The sequence below is a fragment of the Lutjanus erythropterus genome, chromosome 19 (assembly GCF_056507025.1).
Source record: "Lutjanus erythropterus isolate fLutEry1 chromosome 19, fLutEry1.hap2, whole genome shotgun sequence".
Classification (NCBI taxonomy): domain Eukaryota; kingdom Metazoa; phylum Chordata; class Actinopteri; order Lutjaniformes; family Lutjanidae; genus Lutjanus; species Lutjanus erythropterus.
The window spans coordinates 15,063,370-15,083,695 of NC_139335.1; the positions used below are offsets into that span (position 1 = coordinate 15,063,370).

A 20,326-nucleotide genomic window follows, 5' to 3' on the forward strand; every position below is an offset into this window, starting at 1 on the left:
ATCTGTCTACATCAAATTATCTCTGAAATGGCAGCCAACTTTAAAGATACACCTCGTACAGTATGTGAATCTTTAACTTCTGTATGGCAGGGGGGTAAAAATTAACCAATTATTGAGTTGTTTTTCCCTTTTTTTCATTGGTAGTGGTGTGCATTTTGTCTGTAAAATTTTAAATGATGCACACAGGTAGTGCAAGAACAAAAAGTAATATTTTACATCCCATAGCACTTAATAATTAATGACCGTAATATAATTCCAAAGGTTTGATAAGGTCATTGATAAAACCAATTACCCTACTTAAAGGTGCCCTGTGGAGCTTTCTTGTAAACAAACAAAAGTTATGTTTACATTTTTCCCACAGCCACCAGAGGAAATTCTCCAGCTATAATTAGAGCTGAGCAGTGTGGCTTGAAGATATTATCTTGATATTTTAAAGTTATTCCAGATAGGATAGGATAGTAGATATATATGTATATATATAAGGGATAATGTACAGTGAGGAAGTCATTATTGTGAAATAAATCCTGGCAGGATGATGCAGGACATGAAGGAGTTGGTGGAGACCAAAAACAGAGCTGTGGGTGTAAAATAAGAAATAGTTTGCAAACAAGCAGTTAGTGCATGTTTAAAATCCTGCATAATTTATATCAGTATTTTCATGCTAGCAGTCTTTTCTTCACTGCCCTTGCTGGCTCACACTAACAACACTACATTAATACTGTAATGGTTATCAAGATAATTATTGTCTTTTATCCCTATAACCACTGAATGAAAAAAAACCCTACACAGTCTCTCCCTTATTATTGCTATTACTTTATTTATTATTGACGTTTCTGTGTATCTGACCTTCATTAGTTATGTGCACAGCAACAAAACATTTGCATATACTGTAAATACAAACATACAAACAAAAGTTGCCTCTGTTTTCCAATCACCAGGCAGAGGACTGCTGCGATTGATCATCACCTGAAACTGCTCAACACATCATCAGCTCGACAACAGCTTTCAAATGATACAAAATGACAGAATAAATCTTAAATACCCATGTAATCTCAAATCCTCCAAAAATAAAAAAAATAGAAGTCATCATCATCATATCCCCAGAATCCATTAAAGAGTTACAAGTGATGGACATTTGAATAAGTGGAATAAATGTCAAAACATCAGTGAATTATTACACCAATATCCATTTAGTTTAAATAGTAAAAAGTCATTCTTGAGGCAATGGATCAAATACAATGTGCCTCATGCAAGAGCATCTTCATATTCATTTCTCTCATAATTTTAACTTCAGATGATTGTGTAAATGATCTGCCTGTGCATATTTGAGTGTACATGCATGACACTTGTAAATTACATAATTAAGGCCCCAATAATACCGTAGAAAAGTTTAGTATAGTATAAAAGTCTAAAAGTGCTGTTAATGCCGTGTTACCTGAGGGTCAGATTGTCACTGAAATCTAAGGTCAGGGTAAAATCTCATAAACCTGCATGTAAAAGATATACAGACGTTACACCTGACAGTAGGCAATAATGCATCATTATATTAATGATGAGAGGCTTCATGTGTAAATTTACAATTATCTCATCATTTGAAATGCGAGACAGTGTACAAGAGTTTTTTTCATTGTCTGTAATTTGCACCTTCCTCCGACACACTTGTCGCACTTTCAGGTGTGTAGAGACTTTTTTCCCCCCTATGACTAATGCTTTTCTTTAACCAAAGTCAGCACTGATTGGCTGGTTGGATATCTACCACATGAGAAAAAAAAAGTAATTTCACAACACTACAAAAATATACTAGAGTCCAGCAATATTTTGCCAAATGTATCAGCACGAGTGCACAAGGCAGTGTTTTTGACAGGAATGCCAAGTCTGGAAAAAAACTCAGGCTTTTAATAATAAATAATGATAACTTGAGGCCAGGAAGCTGTACTATGCTTAACGCCAATGGCCACAACTCAAATTCTGCTCAGGGTCCCAAAGGACTTGGGCCAGCCGCGGGTTATTTTCACCATTTTATAGTTTATTACTGTTATATTTGTTTGTAACAAGGTTTACATTTGAGCCAACAATAGTGACATTATTACACACTAAAGGATTTGCAGATCGCACAAGCCTGCCAGCATTCCTTTTATAACCTTAAACCCATTTACACACACAATGTTGTGACATGCAAACACACACTCCTCCATGAAGCCATGGTGAAATATGATGAATGGTGCTAATTGTCGCTGCTATAACTTTCTGGGGCGGGAGCAGAGCTGCAGGCAGAGAAAATCCAAAGCTAAAGTGTTGGTGCATTCAGAGAGAGGATGAGTGTGGGAGGGTGGAGGGACTCTGAGTGAGGAGAGGCTCAGGAAGAGGACAGAGAGAGAGAGAGAGAAAGAGAAGCAGGGAGGATTATTTTAGATGTTGGTGAATATGCACTGTATCTGCTGTGTGGGAGAAAAGGTGTAGACAGCCATCAGATATTTTTCAGCTCATTTTTGTGTGAAAATTCAGTGATTATTTAGTTTCCATTTTCAGGATGTGTGTGTTTTTTTACACTTCATGCTTATCTTGGTTTAGTCTATTTGTGTAGACTGCGATAAAAGAGAAAACCAAAAGGAGCAAAACAGACGAAACATAAAGAAGAAATGTAAATTACAAGTTTGCTCAGAGAGTTGTTGGATAAAAATAAAAGTCTGCAAAACATTTCACCTCCACAAATGCATCCAGTTTCAAGACTTAAAAAAGAAAACAACTTCATGGTTTATATTCCTACAATATAACCCCGAATCTTTTTTTTCACACAGTACTTTAATTTGGCAAAAGCATTTATTTTCCCAGAATGATGGACAGCTCTGTGCTTATAACAAAGGGACCTGTGCTATCTTGGTGATCTCTATACAGACAGGAGATTTCCTTCTTGTGCTCACCACAAATTACATTTAATTCAGACACCCACTGTGTGAGCTTTTATGCAATCTTGGCCTTTGATTTGTTTGTTTTTGTCTCTTCTGTAGAAACTAGTCATTTGCAGAGATGGTTCAGCCAGCAGCACCTGAATGTTGGAGCGATTCATGAAATCTGGGGGAAGGAACTATTACGAATACAAATAACATCTAACAGGCCGCCTTACTAAAGTTTAGAAACTTAGTTATATGATTTTTTGCTAAATGCATTCATCAGTTCCACCATTTTGTAGTAAGTGTTTTGGTCATTTTGGTTTTTGATGTGCCCTTGACTGTTTGTCAAACGTGTTTTAAATGGTTTGAAAAAGCAAATAATGGACCTGTTAAGGTTGAACAATCAGGCCCAACATCGACTGTAACTGCCAAAATCAAAAATAAATTAATTAATTAATAAATTAATGAACATGCCATTAAATGCAACAAGTAATATTAAAAATAAATTTAGGCATGAGGTAATTTCTAAAATAGAAATACATTAATATTTCCGTTTTATTTGCTTCTTTATTTATGTAGCTTCATTTCCATATTTATTTACTTTCCCATTTAAATTTCCATTTTGCTTTTTTTAACTTATATTTATATTTTAAATTTATTTATGTTCTTACATTTTGAATTTTTCTCCGTATTCATTTGTGCACACTTAACTTACTTCTGTTCTTTATGTATTCCTGTTTGCTTTTTATATTTCATGGTGCACTTTGAATGATATTTGCATGTTAGGAAGCAGAAATACATAAAGAAATGTAAAAAGAAAATGAAAATATATATAGAAATCCAACAGCAAATACAGAAGTTGATAAGTTTGGGGACATAACTATGTGAGGAAAATTCAAAGGGAAAATAATCCAGAAGTAAGACGATGAATAAACTAATTTAAAAAAAAGAATAAATAAAATGCAGGAAAATAATAATATTTTCTAAATTAATACTTTTATTTACAGTTATGGTTCACATACCTAACAGATAACACCATAGGAAATGGTTAAATGGGTATTCACCAATTTTTCAGTGTTTTAAAAGACACTAAATGATATGTTCTGTTTTTTCATCAGATAGCACATTTGCTTTTAATTGAGGCTGATTTACAGAAACTGTTGTTTATATCCTAAACCCCTTAAGAAAGGGATAATTTCACTGTAATGATAGTAATGTAATTGCATGCTTCATATTGTGCTGTATAATTTAATGACAAGCATTTTGTGTAATAAAAAGATGCACACAAAGAACAAGTAAAAACTTTTCAAATTATATCATTAAAATCACAGATGTGAGACTGAAAATGAGTGAGTGTGTGTGAATGTGAAGAAGAGACACACACACATATACTCTCATCACAAAGTTTTCTCCTGTTCCCCATGTTGTTCTTCCCTCTTTGTTTTTGTCGTTCTGCGTCATTGTTGTCACTGTGTCTCACCAATTTAGCTTTCTCCGCTTTTGTTGTTTTGCCTCGTTTCATTCCGTCTTCTGTTCTTCATCTTCTCATCAAATTTTTCTCTGTATTGTTCTCGCAATCTCTGTTCGTCTCCTCCTCCGAAACCTCAATTTCACCGTTCCATTTACCAGTAAATCTCAAATATAATGAGAATTCTTGATTGAGTCTGTTGTTTCCAGTACTCATAAGAAAAAAAGAGGTTCTGTATATTTTGCACAAACTGCAAAATGACTGATTTGATTATCTTTTTTTTTTTTTTACAATTGAGGTTGACCTTTACACAAACTGGAACATTGTTAATAGAAAAGTGCTTTTGGAAAAGATGTTTAATACAAGAATGGCATAACACATCCTTACAGTAGCAACAGTTTATGATTTTCTGTGTCCTGACTTCAACTGTCAGGTGATAACAGATAGCACAAGAGTGAGAAACACCTCCAGGACAAGACTAGCTAGAACTTTATTCTTTATTACACAGCTGTCAGTCTGCATCATGCTCATCTCTCCTGGGACAATACCTCTCTTAGCTGCACTGTCCCTCGCTGTCTCTCGAATACCTGCACTCCCAGGGCGAGCTGATACACAGACAGAGAGGCGGACGTGGACTTTTGCATCTCGGCATATGCGTGTATTTGTTTTCAAGATTCAGGCAGATTAATAATTCTGTTATTTAGGTGACTTTGACAGGTTATTTTATTATAATTAGGGCCATACACTCTTAGAAGTATAGGCTGTTCTAGGTAAAACCCTTTATGTTGAGATCTAATCATTTCATGTCGCTATCCAAACGTGGTTATGGGGAGGTTTTTCATGTGGACTATGCAAATGTTTTAATTGGGCTGCTGTCAGTACTTTTACATGGACACACATAAATAAATATGAATGCCAAAATAATGAGTTGTTAAAAAAAATTCAGCTGGCACAGGAGGACGTAAAGAACAGCTGATAATGATTAAAACAGTTTCTTGCTCAAGGTTACTTCAACAGGACTCAAAACAAGTTGTGCAAATGAAGGAGGGACTTTAAGCTCGTCAATAAATAAAATGTACGGTAAATTCACCACCTCAGCTCTTAACTCTGATCTGTCTGAGTCCTGCCAGTTGTGGTGCAGGACTTTGTCGGGCCAAGAGGGAGAATTCAAATTAATCAGTCTTGTGCCCAGAGTGAAAATGAACTCTTTCATAATTTAATTTGAAGAGAGGGGGGGTTGAGACATCAAGATGAAAGATTAAATTAAACATTTGCTGATAATTCTGACAAACCATTGTACAATGTAAAATGATCTGCAGTCATGAATTTTGAAGCGATGCACTTAAACTTTTCTCCTTTTCTTTTAGCTTTGCTTTTACTGTATGACGTCACCAACAAAACGTCCTTTGACAACATACAGGTAGGTTACTTCTGTCACACTTTATTTGTTGTAATTGTATAGCTGTTATAACTGCTTAGAAACCTCTGAATGTTTTGTGTTAGATTAGATCCTGCAAAATCTATCACTGCTCTCACTTTTTTTCATGCTTTGCATAAACAGGCATTGTTATTCTTTCACGATGATGTGCACCGAACGTCATGCCTGACATGGTAATTCGAAATTATTCATTTTAATTAACTTTATCTCGGCACAGCAGATTGATTTAGTAGATCAAAGAGCTGTGGCTAGCTCGTGGCCACAAGTGTTGTCACAAAAGGCTCAATAACATCCGATACAAACAATGAATGAATGTCTGGATGATGCAGCTTTGTAATGACAAAACACTGAGCTTCATTGTCATTTTTTGGCGACATCATTGGCCCACATTTTTTTTTTATCAAAGTCAGTTCATGTGACAGATACTTGAATAAGCAGAGAATGACCCGAGGTGGGGATCAAAGATAAAAGAGGGGAAGAAAAACAGCAGAACAAACAGGAACAGAAGGAATTATGGGAATTGAATGTGATTTAGTGAGGAATAGCACAGTCAGCGTTTAATGAAAACTCAGACCAGGGGGACTATTCAACTGTCCATATATCTGGCAGACCTCCAGTCTCTTTCTTCAGCGCTCTCGTTCTCTTTGCACTGGACCCACTTTGCCTACAGTGACAGGGTGAATATATGATGTTGAATGTGATTAGCCTCTCTCCTTAGAATCAAATATTGGCAGTCATTAATTTTGTACCATGATTAATTTGTCAGTATTCATTTTAGCATGAAGAATGTGTCTAAAGAGTTATATCTGGGTGGTCTGGTAGCTCAGTTGGTAGAGGGTTCATCCCATGTACTGATGCTGGGAGTCCCCTGCAGCTGCCGTGGGTTCGACTTCCACCTACAGCCCTTTCCTGCATGTCATTCCCCGACTCCCTCTCCCCCTTTCCTGCCATATCCTCAGCTGTCCTGCAAATTAAAGGCATAGAAAGTCTTAAAACAAAAATTAATCAAGGTTTATATATGTCCTCCCTGAAGCTCCTGACCTTCAAGTAGAGATGGGACCGTTCCGACCCTACTCGTACTTATATATCTATGATTTTAATATTTAAGTAAATAAACATTGTAAATAGTTAAAAGGAGGCTACATACAAAAAATCATTGTTTATTTAAAATTGTTATTAAACAGTTGTTTCAAACTAAGGTCCCACCTCTCACTGGACAGATAACCAATCATACTTAAGGATAATAAAGTACATCTTCCTTCAGGTTTATTAAACTGGAAAGGAATTGCTTCTATTAAGCAATTTAGTTGGGTTAATTTATATTTTATTAGTCCCTGCAGGAAAATGTGTCCTCTGCATTTGACTCATCTTGGAACAGTGGGCAGAGACCGGCTCCAGCTCTGAGGCCAGTGTCTTGGTCAATAGCAGTGAGATGCATGTCTTTTGAGTGTGGGAGAAAACTATCATGGGGAAAACATGCGAGCTCAACAGAGAAAGGCCCCAGTCCCAGCATGTACGGGGTTCACTCAGGGCTGACCACTGAACCACCGTGGCGCCCGTCCCTGCTTCCTGGCGGAGACTGAAATGCTGTGGCTGTGTGCTCTCTGGCAACAGGGACACTGAAAATGGATTAGTTCATGAAGGATGAAACCGATAAGAACCACCTGAGCTCTCATGCAAAGGAAATCATTCATTTGCAAAGAGGATTTGATTTCCTCCATGACACAGCTTCATAAACTGAATGTTAATATGAAAGATGCCTGTATGGAAACCTGTGAGGATATAGCTTTATTTTTTTAAAGAAGATTGTTTGATGCAGTCTGCTCTGCAGAATACAAATCAAATCACATTCTAGTCTTGGGTGCCCAGACATATTCCCCTTATTGATTCAGCTAATTAAAAGAAAATGAAAATTCAATACAGCAGGGCAGATAGTCAACCTTTCCCAAGGACTTTCTTAGATTTTATTTTGTCATACAGTAATTATGTGCATATACACATAAAGAAAACATTACAGTCTGCATTTGCTGCTCCAATGGCTTCTTATTGTTTTTTTATTCAGATAAGTGATTTGCTTGATGGTAAGTTTGCCACTGGGATTGCTCACTTAAGGCCTTTGAATAATTAATAATGTCTCCACGCCAGTGACAGCTGTGGCTGGACACATTATGTTTTCAGGCTGTGCTTCCATACGGACGTACGGACAGAATATCTCAAGAATGCCTCGGTGGAATTTGTTGAAACCTGGCACAAATGTTCGCTTGGACTCAGTGATGAACTGATTAGATTTTTATGATTCAGGTTAAAGGTCCAGGAACACCTTGGCAGATTTTTTTTTCAAATTTGTTACAAATGTCCACTTGAACTCCTGAATAAACAGATTTGTATTTGGAGGTCAAAGGTCAAGGTCACTGTGGCCTCATTAAGCATGTTTTTGGCCGCAGTTAAAGAATTCATATAATGATTTCACGTACATATCTAACAAAATAAGAGCTGAAATAATTAATCGATTATTAATCAACAATTGACATTTTATATCTTAAAAAAGTTCAAAATCTCAGATGCAAATATTTTCTGTTTTTGTACACTCCTCTGTGACAGTAAACTGAATATCGTACATGTACAGTGAGCCGCCAAAATATACACTTTTATTAAATTCCTAAAAGTCTTCACTACTCATGTTATATGAGTCTGGACAGAGATGGATTTAAACTGCAACTTAACTAGATGGTGAAGGAATAGAACGGCGAGGCAGTAATTCCAGTTTTTAGTTCAATTTTTATTTTTATTTGTACTTTGAAAAAGCAAGCTGTGAAAACACAGAAAGAACCAAAAAGGAAACAGATAATATCTCGATGCAAGAGAAGAAATGAATAACAGCACCACAGGGAGGGAGGATTTGAAAGGATACAGAGGGGAAGTCAAGCTGTGAGAACATTCTTACAATCAATAAAACAAATAATTCATATCTGAATCAATAATGAAAATGTGTTTGTACAGTCCTACTGTAGTGAAAGGAAAAGAACAGAAATGTCTTTTTTGCTGGGAAAAACAAGCTAAACGGCTCCACTTGTCCCATTTTATGGTTATTCTGTAAAAAATGTAAAAAATCAGTACGACAAAATGGCAGCTTTTCAGAAACATCGATCTCTTCCTTCACAGCACCGCAGCTGACAGAGCGACTGAAGTCGTGCCAGCTGGTGTCACTATGTCATCATACCTGCTGTTTCCCTGTGTGCGGTAACTGCACCGTGCAACAGGAGGGTGACACTTTTCAACCGCTTTAATTGACAGCGGCCATCAGGAAAAAAATGTCCCTTTCACAGCAGCAAAGGGGCTGTTAGGGGAAGGAGAGGGCGTCTGTCACCAGTCTCTGCCAGAGAAATACTATGTGCCCATCTGCCCTAAGAGATCGTTAAAGCAGAAAAATGTGCTTCTCTGGCTCCAGATGTGAACAGCAGCTCGAGGAGAGGGGGAGTGGATGGGAAAGGCCACTGATATGCGGGGCAGATGGTAACAGAAGGGAGGACGAGTAGCCATCAACCATCTGAAAGGGTCCAGCACTAGTGAGCAGCTGCTTCAGAGGACCTTCAGCCTTTGTCTTATCTTTGCAAGGTCCAACACACACTGGCTCAGGCGCTGTCTAGACAACCTGTCCTTCACACTGTTGTAGCCTGAATTACAAGCCTGTAAATGCACTCTTAATATGATAATGATGTCTTAAAAGTCATCAGTGTGAATGTGCCCTCGCCAATAATCCAACCCAATGTAGGGCTGCAGCTCAGAATTATTTTCATTGGCAATTTATCTATAACCATATGCTCTTGAACGTTTTACTGAATTCCTTCAAAATCTTCTCTACACACTACACGAGTGGACAGACAGTTGCGAACAGCAACTTCACTAGTTCATAGAGGCTTACAACTGCGAGGTGGTAATTCTAAATCCTACGCCGACAAGTCAAAATATCTCTTCCCCTACACTCCCTAATGTAACAAAAGAGTTATAATAACACTGCTCTCTATTCATAGCTATGATCGTAGTTGTTTGTTGCATCCTACGTTTCACTTCATCACAAACACTGTTTAAGTTTATTGGTTGAAACAGTTTTTAGTCTCTGAGAGATAAACTGGGGTAATGTTAGGAGACACACGTTGACAGGTCCTTCCCTGCCCTGCTTAGCCTTCCCCTCCTTCCTCTTTCTTCTCCGCATCCCTCTCACATTCAGTCAATGTCTGTTACAGCGAGGAGATACGCTGGCGGCAAGCTACAGATGCCTGCTGGCACACGGCTGCCTAACGAGCACTAACTCATGTTAATGAACGCTAATGGTGATGAATGCCACTCTGAAGGAGAGGGAGAAATGAGAAGGCCACATCATTGCCTCCTCTTCCGCCCTCAGACCCGCTCTTCTCTGCGGTGTATTATTGTCTCTCCAGCTACTGAGTAAGCATTAACGTCACATAGGAGCTGTCCGTCATCTGAGGGAAAAGGACTTCACACTTGAGGCGAGAGAGACTCACTTTATACACAGAAATTTTATTAGGATACAATCTTAAAAATTATCTTTAAAAAGGTTCAGTATCCTCTCAATCAAAGAACCTTTTACTGGAAAGGTCTAACATGTCTTTTGAGCTTTTACCATCTCTACATTTTCTATGATGATAGTGATGATTATTATTGCCAGTCAGGTAGCAAAGTACTTACTAACATTAACTACCTCCAAGCATTATTTGATAATTACAGAAATGTAAAAAACAGCTCCCTGTCTTCTGACAGCTTAGAAAAAGGTATATTTTGTGTTAAAAAGTAGGCTACTTTGGCTGGAGATATACTTGCTGCTTAAACATGCGTTTGCGTACGAGAACAACAACCATCGCTCCAAATGGATGCAGGATACGCGAGGCAGCCATGAAGCGTAGGGATGCATAAGAGTGTGTATGCGAACGCGTAGTTAAAAGCAAGTATATTTCCGCCTTAACTAGCAAAGCTGGATTCCATACTGGTTATCCCCCTTTTTTTTTTTTTTACCAGCATTACATGTTACTCTCAATTTCTTGGCTAACAGCAATGCTTGCTAATATTAGCCTTATTGCTAAGCTTGTAAAGCGGATGCTGTGTGAGTTAACCCTCAGGTTACCTTTTTTTTTTTTTCCACCCAACGTTAGCTACATTACTCAAAGTTATCTGGCTTACAAATCCAAAGTGCAACTTAATATGGGTCTACAACTTCTAAAATTATAGCAAATAATAATAGAAGACCTAGTTGTAACTATTAGAGACTGTGTTCGCACCTGCATTTCAAGCTCCGGCCTACATCAGAGAGTAACTCAGGTGTTTCTTTTAGTCTGTTACAGTCAGTGCCATGCATGTCTTTTGTTTATGTGATACACAGTGACAAGTATTTGTTGGTGTAAGCCAATGTAGCAGAAATACACAAGCCAGTTAGCACAGTGATGAATGTCTTCTTGTCAGAAGCAGTGCTTCAGGGAGACTCTAAGAGTCCATTTAGGCCTCTGCTGCAAATCATTTGTCTGGGTTACTCTGTTAAAAAGCAGCCTGGCTCCTGTGGTGTTATCATTCAAAGCTGGGAATCAAAAAGATTGTCAAACCAGCCTGATTCACTGCTCTCTGTCTGTCAATTAACCTGCGGTTCCTGAAACGCACCATTTAGAAAGGGCAGCAGGCCACTCTGGTAATGAGAGAGATTCCCCGTCAGCTTTTGGATCTTGGACTAAGCTGTGGTGTTAGCAAGAGCCCGACCTCTAGAGAAGGAACTCAGCACTCGTCGTTTATTCACACGACAAAACAGACCTACATCTGGCATTAACCTGACAAGGACCTTTTTTGTAGCTGCGTGAATAATAACTGAGACACTTTACATTTTAGTAATCGTGTTATTAATTTGACAACATAGATTGCTGTTTAGTTTATAAGAGTTGCTGATCTGCTGATGTGTCCTTGGGGGAGACACCAGCTCCAGTTTTGCTGTTTTGTACATGAACCTGCAGTTTTGATTGCATGCAACCAGAACAAATCCCTACAGCGTTCTCATAACGTTAGAATTGATCAGTGCTTCACTGATCAGAGTGAATAAGGCTCATAAGAAACAAACTCTCTGTTTCACATTGGCTGAGCAGATCGATTGCTCTAACCTGGATTAGAATACACTGTCTGCACATATGCGGTAATAAAAAGTTTTCTCATTGAACAGTCTGAGCTTTGATGCTGATTATTAAATGACGTATTACTTTGTTGCTGCAGTTGCTCTTACATCTGTTTGCACATGCTGATGTTCCAAATTCTTGATCATGCTGTGTCTGTGTTGTAGAAATGCAATAAAAGCAATGAGAGAGATGAAACCTTCATCTGTGTGCCTTCATTCATCTCTCTGTCTGTCCCTGGGGTATGGTCTGGCTTCAAATGAAATGGCCGCCTGCCTACCACATAGCTGTTAGTTAAATGTCATGGCACTGCCGCACCAGATGGTGATGAGAAACACTGTCAGTAAATAATGCAGTGATATGAATTTAAATACCATTCATTTATAACCAGCGGAGTCTCTGGCATTTTAGAAGTTCTGTCTCAGGCAGAAACTAGAGATGTATCGACTTTTTTTCAGTTCCGATCCGATTCCGATACAGATACTATACAGACAGCGCTCTTTTTTCTTGATGTTTATGATTATTTCTAATTATTGTTATTGTTGTTGCTATTGGTGTTCTTGTTCTTATTCTGTTAGTGGTAGTAGTTCATATGAGGCTGAAACGAAACTTCAGTCTGGAAAGCTTGTATAGTTTGTGTAATAGCATCTGTCAACCATTGTGGGGCGCTGTAGGATTCTGGCTTGTGACATTCACATGTGCAGCTCATACGCTGAGAGATAGCCCTCACTTACATAATTTCACATGATGCGATGCAAAGTGTTTCAGTTTGCTGTATGTTATAAACATTACTTTTTGCTAGTCTTTGCAATGTGTTTGTCATGCATCTGTAATGTGTTTGTTCAAAAAATGGTGGTTTCTGTCAGTAATTGTAATTTTTGTGCTGGTTTATTGTTATTAGGGCTGCAAGTAACAACTATTTTTTATTGTTGATTAATCAGTTGATTATTTTCTTGATTAATCAATTAGTTGTTTGATCTGTGAAGTGTCAGGAGTTGGTGAAAAATGTTGATTAATGTTTCCCAAGGCGACATCTTCACCTTTATTCCACAACCCAGCCGCGTATATTCAGTTTTCTATCATAAATTACTAAAGAAACATGTTGTTTTTTTGTTTTTTACATATAAGAAGGTCAGAACTACTGTTGCATAAATGCCAATATCAGGCCTCTATAGTGATACTGGATCAGATCGGTCCCATCTCTAGAGGAAACACATCATATATCAATCTGCAGGTTCTTTAGAGGATAGTGAGGGCGTGACATGCAGTAATCTTCATTCATTACCTCATCCCTCACATATCACCTGTAATTTGGTCTCCTGCATGGAACATTATTAGTACGTCAGCTCCGTTGCTTCAGTAAATTATTGCCTGTCGTCATCTGTACAGTTGTATATCATGCAGCCAGTGGAGCGTAACTCTGCAGAGGCAAAGTGTCGGTGGGAAAATGATCCACTGGTGTTCAGCTCCTTTCGGTGGACGTTTCCATTTACTTTGATGTCTGGCTGCAAATTTACAGAGCAGATGGGGCACTTATGCACACACCAACATAGCAAAATAAATGAAGATGCCCTAGAAGCTGTCTTCTTGCTGTTGTTGGAGCAGTTTAATAAAAACAACTGACGTGTCTTAGTAGATGGATTCATGTTAGATGTTTTTGACTGCTGCTCCTCTTTGTTATGGAGAGTTTAAAAAAAAAAAAAAAAAAAAGGACGGCCATCTCTTCATCATCTCGCTGCTCCAGTTGTTACATAACACCTCTTTTCCTCCTGCTCACCAGAAAAGAGCCTTTTATGTTTCACCGAGTTTGTTGCAACTCTGCAGAAGAAAAGCTCTTTACCTGTGAGGGGGCTGACAAAGGTCAAAACCATTCAGACGCTCTCAGAACGAAAATATGATTTGCCGACCGTCTCTTTTCTATCTCGTCTTTCAGCATCAAAAAGCAGCACCGACGTTTTAGAAAAATCAAAGACAGCTGGGTCATAAATTTAAGAGCTCAACTACCCCTTCAGCTTTTTTGAACCAGAAGTTTACATTTTATTATATAAAGAGTATATAAGATGGACAAATTATTAGCTTTACTGTTTGTACTCCCATAACCCATTAAACTGAAATATTTTAATGTGCTGATGGTGTATAAAGAAAGAAGAAAGAAGAAGAAAATATCCAAGGCGAAACAGTTTAGAATCCATTTATGAAGCCAGTTTGAAGAAGAATGTTGTTTTGAAATAGCCTTGAGCACAGAGTTTTGGATCTATATTCTATAAAAAGATTTATGCTACATAAAATAAGGTGTGCAGAAATTTACAAACAAACAAGATTTTCTGGGGCATCTGTCTCACGAGCAAGAAAAGAGAAGAGTGTAGAGCCTTTTCTGCTTCAGGAGAAACATTTATTATCATAAATGTAGAGTTAAACTGAAGTTTCCTGTATCCTCAGGGTTTTTGTCTTTACTTTATGCAGTAAGTCACTTTTATATTTTTCCTAAAAACCGTCCTAATATGATACAGATTGATCACATAATCTGGACGCCAGGGGTCCTGTTCTGTGTTTGCACACAATGAAACATCCAATTATTGTCTACATTGTTTGTTTCTGTATCATTTTTCCTGTCAGGCACAGCATCTATTGACACTACAGTTTCAGGGAAAATATGTGATTCCTCTAAAACCCAGCTCTGTGAACCATCTTGTTTCCCTCTGTTTGCGGATATTTGTGCTCCATTTCTCTTCCCAGTTGTACTTTTGTGCACTGAGATGTGTTTTTGCTCTTTGCCACCATTAAACGATTGGTCAAAGACAAATATTGTTAACCTTTTCACAGAAACACACAGAAAATCCAGCACACATGCTGTTTTTCTGTCACTCCATCTCTTTTTGTCTTTTTGGAGTGTTTTATCTCTAACTGCCATGAACAAATGCAGAGGCGTCATCAATGGTTTTGTTGTGGTTACTCAGGCTTTTTTATCACAGTCCTGCAATCCTTTTATCATCCAGACAGAAGGACCTCGTATAGCTTTGGTTTGAAAAAGAAGGAGTGTGAAAATGGATTTCAATTATGTGTACGAGCAGAATAGTAAGTGGCCCCTGAAAAAGTGTAGGTGGCTTCTACATGCACACATGATGAGGTGAAATTTGAACATTCGCACTAATTATATTCATTTTGACTAATTAAAAAAAACCAAATTGAATGTTAGTGAATAACTCAAAACTATTAACACAGCAAGGTCTTTGAATTATCCAGAGTAATTATGACATTATTTCTGCGTGGTACAGCAGCATTTTTCCAAGCAACACAAAAGAAATAAATCTACTGGATGGTGCAAAAGTCCGAGTTGGTGTCTAAAAACCCCTGCAACAAAAATCAAAACTGCATGACCAGTGAAGAACAGTGGAAAGGTCTAGGGGGTAAAAAAAATGTCTATCCTCTATTTAGGAGTATACTTAATCACAAGTTAACTCACAATTGCAATGATGATGCTACTTGGAGACTTTAATAGAAAACATCCCTTGCTGCCTGTAGATAGGCTTATATCAACAGCTACCTGATGGATCTCCATGAAACATTCATTATACCCAGGGGATGACTACTACTCATTTTGCTGATCCCCTGACTTTTCCGCTAGCGCCACCATGATCTTCGAAATTCTCTTCATTCATTCAAGCCACCTCGTATTGCTTTGGTTTCGAAAAAGAAAGAGTAATCACTTCCTCTGTGTTTTCATGCAGCGCCGTCATCAGGTCAAGATTTAAATGTATGCGATACTTAAGTTAAATAAATCTAAGCAAAATTAACACCATTTCCATCAGAATAAGCTGTACTTTGTGTTACAAAGTACTTTGTGCTTGCATGTTAACACACTAAAGTAGGATAGAGAAAATGGTAACATATCTGCTGAGCATCAATATGTTGGCATTCTGATGTTCGCTGTGCCTGTACAACCTTGCAGAGCCACTAGTGTGGCCCTAGACTCATAGGCCCTATTCAGATCTGATATTAATGTGTCCTGGGTGATCCGATCACTTGTAAACAGCTCTGAATGCGCAGGTTTACACCTGGCATTACAATGTGTCTCAAGATACATTTTGAGTGATCACTTGTGATCGGGTCTCACTTTCCTGCTCTATATGCCAATAAACACACACATTTGTTCCCTTTTTTTTGGATCAGCACCATAGTAAAACCCCTAATGCAACTTACATGAGCCTCATCTTTTACCTGCACTGTCCAGTTTTTCTGACTGTGTAGAAATCCAACGTTTTCATATCACGGATAGCGAAGAAGAGTCAAAGTGAGAGTAAAAGTGTGCATCGCAGCACACCACAACACAATGTTTTTACAAGGAAAGAAACAACCTAATGTATTGCATTTAATGCTGCATTTAGCAGAGGGCACTAATGATTAAGAATTCACCATAGTCATTTTACTTCCTCCCTTCATGTGCAAAAAAACACATTTTCAATATGTGTTGTTGTTTTTAACAAGTGGCTCACCTGCTGGGACAAACAAGACAGTCCCTATAATTAAGATTTGTCATACACAGTGTTTCACAAAGTTTGTAAAGTCTGTGAAGTTTAGAAAGCCTGCATTAATTTTATTTTAGTTTTTCCCGGGGTTATTTGATGGGGTTATTGTTTTTGTTTTTTTCTTTTTAATTATCAATTTTATTAAGTCCTTGGAGCCTTTGAGTACTTTTTTATCATGTTTGTCTTGATTTGTCTGTGATGTTTGTAAATGTGTCAAGATGGATTCTCTGTCTCCCTTTTACTGCAAACCAAATCAACCTAAGGGCAGGAATTAAATCATCTGAACCTGAAAAAGCATATTTTACTCATGTTTGTTCACTAAACATGAATGTCCTAAATGTTAGTAAGGAGAGAAGAAAACATAGTACAGACATGCACAACTATTTTTTTTTAAGCTTTATTATAAAAGGTAAAGGGAGATTATTATTTGTGTCTAGTTTAGACTAAACCTCATTAAAAGCTTCTATACTGCACAAATTGCCTTTGTCCAGAGAATACAGAGTAAAGTGTTGAGGTGAGTGGCTGCACAGCTTTAAGTACCTGTTGAATATTACATTACTGCAAGAAGGCTGTGAGGACGTGCTGTGTTTGGTGTCTACTGCCTACGATATTATTGTACCAGAATCCATCTGATGATGCATTTGGTGTCTGCAGTGTTAATCAGCCTGCAGCGTGTCAAGACATTAGCGCTAGATCTAAGATGTTGTTGGGTTGGTAACAGCAGCTGAAGAAACACGTTCGATCAAAGTAGAGGTATCTCAGCAGAGGTCACCCTCCTCCCACGCAGTGTGACTGTATCAAAGTTAGTAAACTCTATATATGGCTTTAGGTGTTCTCTGAGCTTCTCCACGCTCCTTTTCTTCTTTGTTTTATCATGGCCTATAACCAGGAATTTGAAATTTAACATATACAAGAATAGACACTCCTTCAGACCTAACAAGAAGATTTTAAAGAGAGGACTTGTGTTTACAAGGACTGACAAGAGAACTGACAAGACATCAGTTTGATTGACAGGATGGCACCACACGCCACACCCCCCTCTGACACACAGAACATGTCTCTGGAAAGAATTGGCACGCATGTCACAGAGGATATCATGATAATGAGGATGGCGTATGCGCACACAATCTCAAAACCTGGCACACAACTAACAAGAGGAACTTCTGCATTCCTGTCGTGAGGTTAGATGGTGCATGGATCAATTTATTATAATGAAAATGTAGCAAAGTGGCACATTTTCAGGTTAATGACTTCTGCTCCTTGTCTCTGCAGCTTTGAGACCTTTCAGCCTGCTCACACAGAATCTCCATTTTGCACTTGGCACTTGACATTTTCCACTCCATTCTTTCCCTTCATAACATATTGAAAACCTTAAATTATTGATTTCCTCTTTTATATTCATAATTCTGAGAAATAGAAATCATCCACAAGGTTGACATCCTGGCATGCACCAGCCAGCTTTGTGAACTGATTGCATTTACCTCTTGACTAGACCACTTGACACTAATGAAATGCATAATTGGTCTTTCGCCCCTGCTTTTCTCACTGTCATGCGTGTCGTTTTGACACAGGAGATCTACGAGGATTTAACAGATTAGGCAGAGAGTTGCTGAATCAAAAATATAAATATTAAATCTAGTTCTTAAATCAAGCATGTTACAGTACAAAGTTGAGGTTTCATTTTCTAATGGCCACCAAGACACTGTGAAACAGTAGGCTATGTACGGTGGCTGTTCGGTGCAGAAAATCTGTTTGATTTATGCACAAATATTGGAACTAAAAGAAGATAAGACCAATTATTAAGAATTACTGAATCCAGTTTAATTTACCTCTTTCATTTGTGAGGTCGTCTGCATCTGCTCAGCAGTCCTGTGTCTCTCCTCTGCTCCTGCTTTACATTCTGGATTATTCTTTGTTGGTTTATGCGCTCTCTTGTTTAGATTTATTTTTGTTGGACTTGGCTCCTCAGCCGCCTTTTGTTATTCTGCGTTTCCTCGCCTTCTTTCCAGTAAGTTTATCAAAGTGTTCTGGTCAGTCAGAACACTTCAGAAGCATAACAAATGCTGCCTAAATGTATGTCAGTCACTTGATCTTCTCACATGGGTCCTGATGATGCAGCAGAACAATCGCCAAAACTGTCAAATCAGCGATTTACCTGTCAGTCTGTAAAACTTCATGTTTACTTTTCTTGGTTTGTTTGAAAAAGTGTGAACAGGATCGGAGCAGAAATAAAATGTAACAATGTTTTTTTTTTTTCCTTGTTCAGACGAGATGAACCAAACTATACGCGTGACCTGTTGAAACTACAGTAAATATACACAATTAGGCGTGATCTAAAATATACCTTCAGATCCTGCAAGAGGCACGTCCTATAAAAACGAAGTCTGTACTTCCAGACGAGTTATGCCACCAAAGTCATATATCATAGGACTGTAAAAACTTTAACCTTTAGCTGGTTTACTAACGCTTTAACTTGAAAAAGAAGAGTCACATATGTTCACTTGTAGTTTCAGTGCGGCTTGGCACAGACCAGGCAGAGTTGCAGTATTTGCTTTTGGCTTGGTTTTTCTCCAAAGAAAAGACAAATGTTGTGAGTTGACCTTGTTTCATCCTTAGCTCATCAGTAATTTTTCTTCCTTTGGCAACATGTGCGTGTGTGTTTCTTTGTCTTTGTGCTGTTTGCTCAGAGGGCCAAGATGAATCCCATTAATATCTGTAAATGAGGTACTTAAATAGAGAAAGAACAACTTTCCTTCAAGCAAAGCAATCATTTTATTCACTTGAAATCTTTTGCCAGTGTTCTTTTTACTATATTAACTACTTTCCTCACAAGTATTTTCAGCCACAGGGTTGGTTTAATGTAAAGCAAAACTCTACCTCACGCATGAGTTATACTTTTGACAACAGACGCTGCCAGTTTCCACATGTAAAGCCTTTTATCTGGTTTATTGAACGCTGTTTAAACAGTGTAAACTAATCACTGACTGAAAGACGCATACGTTGAGGTTCAGCACTTATGTTCAGCTTCTACAGCACAAAAACTAATTGGTGTTGAGCGTCAGCAGTGACGATCGTTCCTCTATGGCAGCTTTTCAAAGCACATCAGTCATCCAGACATGTCTCACCCGTGTTTGCTGGCAGATAGATGCATCAGCTGCTCTTTATGAACATAAAAGCCTTTCTCTTCCCTGTCAGGCCACAGAAATCAGCTTACAAGGCTGTTGTTTTCAGTGTTGTTTTATGATGCGAAGTTTTATAACTCAGAAGGGACCTGATGTTTCTTTTATTAGAGATCTTGTGTGTGCCTAAAAAAAACTCTGCAGAAGTAAACATGCATACTTACCAAAAGCGTCAACCTGCAGATTTTAAAATGCTAATGCCAACATTTGTTTGGAGTAAGCCAAGTATAGCTTATTGATTTGTTTCTGCATGAAAGTGTGCGAGTGTGATAGGATTTTTCCGTGTCTTCTTTGTGTGTCAGTCAGCGACACAGTGTCACTCCGTTTAGCTCAGCTGCCTCGTGGAGCTTAAACCTCCTCTCAGGGGAGAAGTCCTACTTTCTCCCTGCGCTCCTCTGGGTTGACTCTGCCTGTTGTTGGGAGCAGACTTCTCCACTGCTGGTGTAATACTCTGATCAAAGCCCCGCAAGAATAGCATTGTCACCCATAGCAAATCTGCTTAGACAAAAGTGCAACAGAGGAAAAGTTGGGTCACGTGGAAAGACATTCTCAGATTCCCGGGGGAATTATAGTCACATTCACTATTGTGCTCAGCAAAGTATGACATGAGTTTTAATGGGATGCAAAGACAACTCATTGGGGAAATCATTCAAATGTTTT

General features: G+C 38.2%; 1 protein-coding gene across 2 annotated transcripts in view; it reads left to right on the forward strand.

The window, feature by feature from the left end:
• Positions 1–20,326, forward strand: part of LOC146309499 (ras-related protein Rab-26-like) — a 67,764-nt gene that overhangs the window by 36,260 nt on the left and 11,178 nt on the right. For both annotated transcript variants that reach the window (XM_084744784.1, XM_084744783.1), the window contains exon 5: positions 5,727–5,779. In XM_084744784.1, the coding sequence (XP_084600910.1) occupies positions 5,727–5,779 (53 nt within the window). The remainder of the gene's footprint in view (positions 1–5,726; positions 5,780–20,326) is intronic.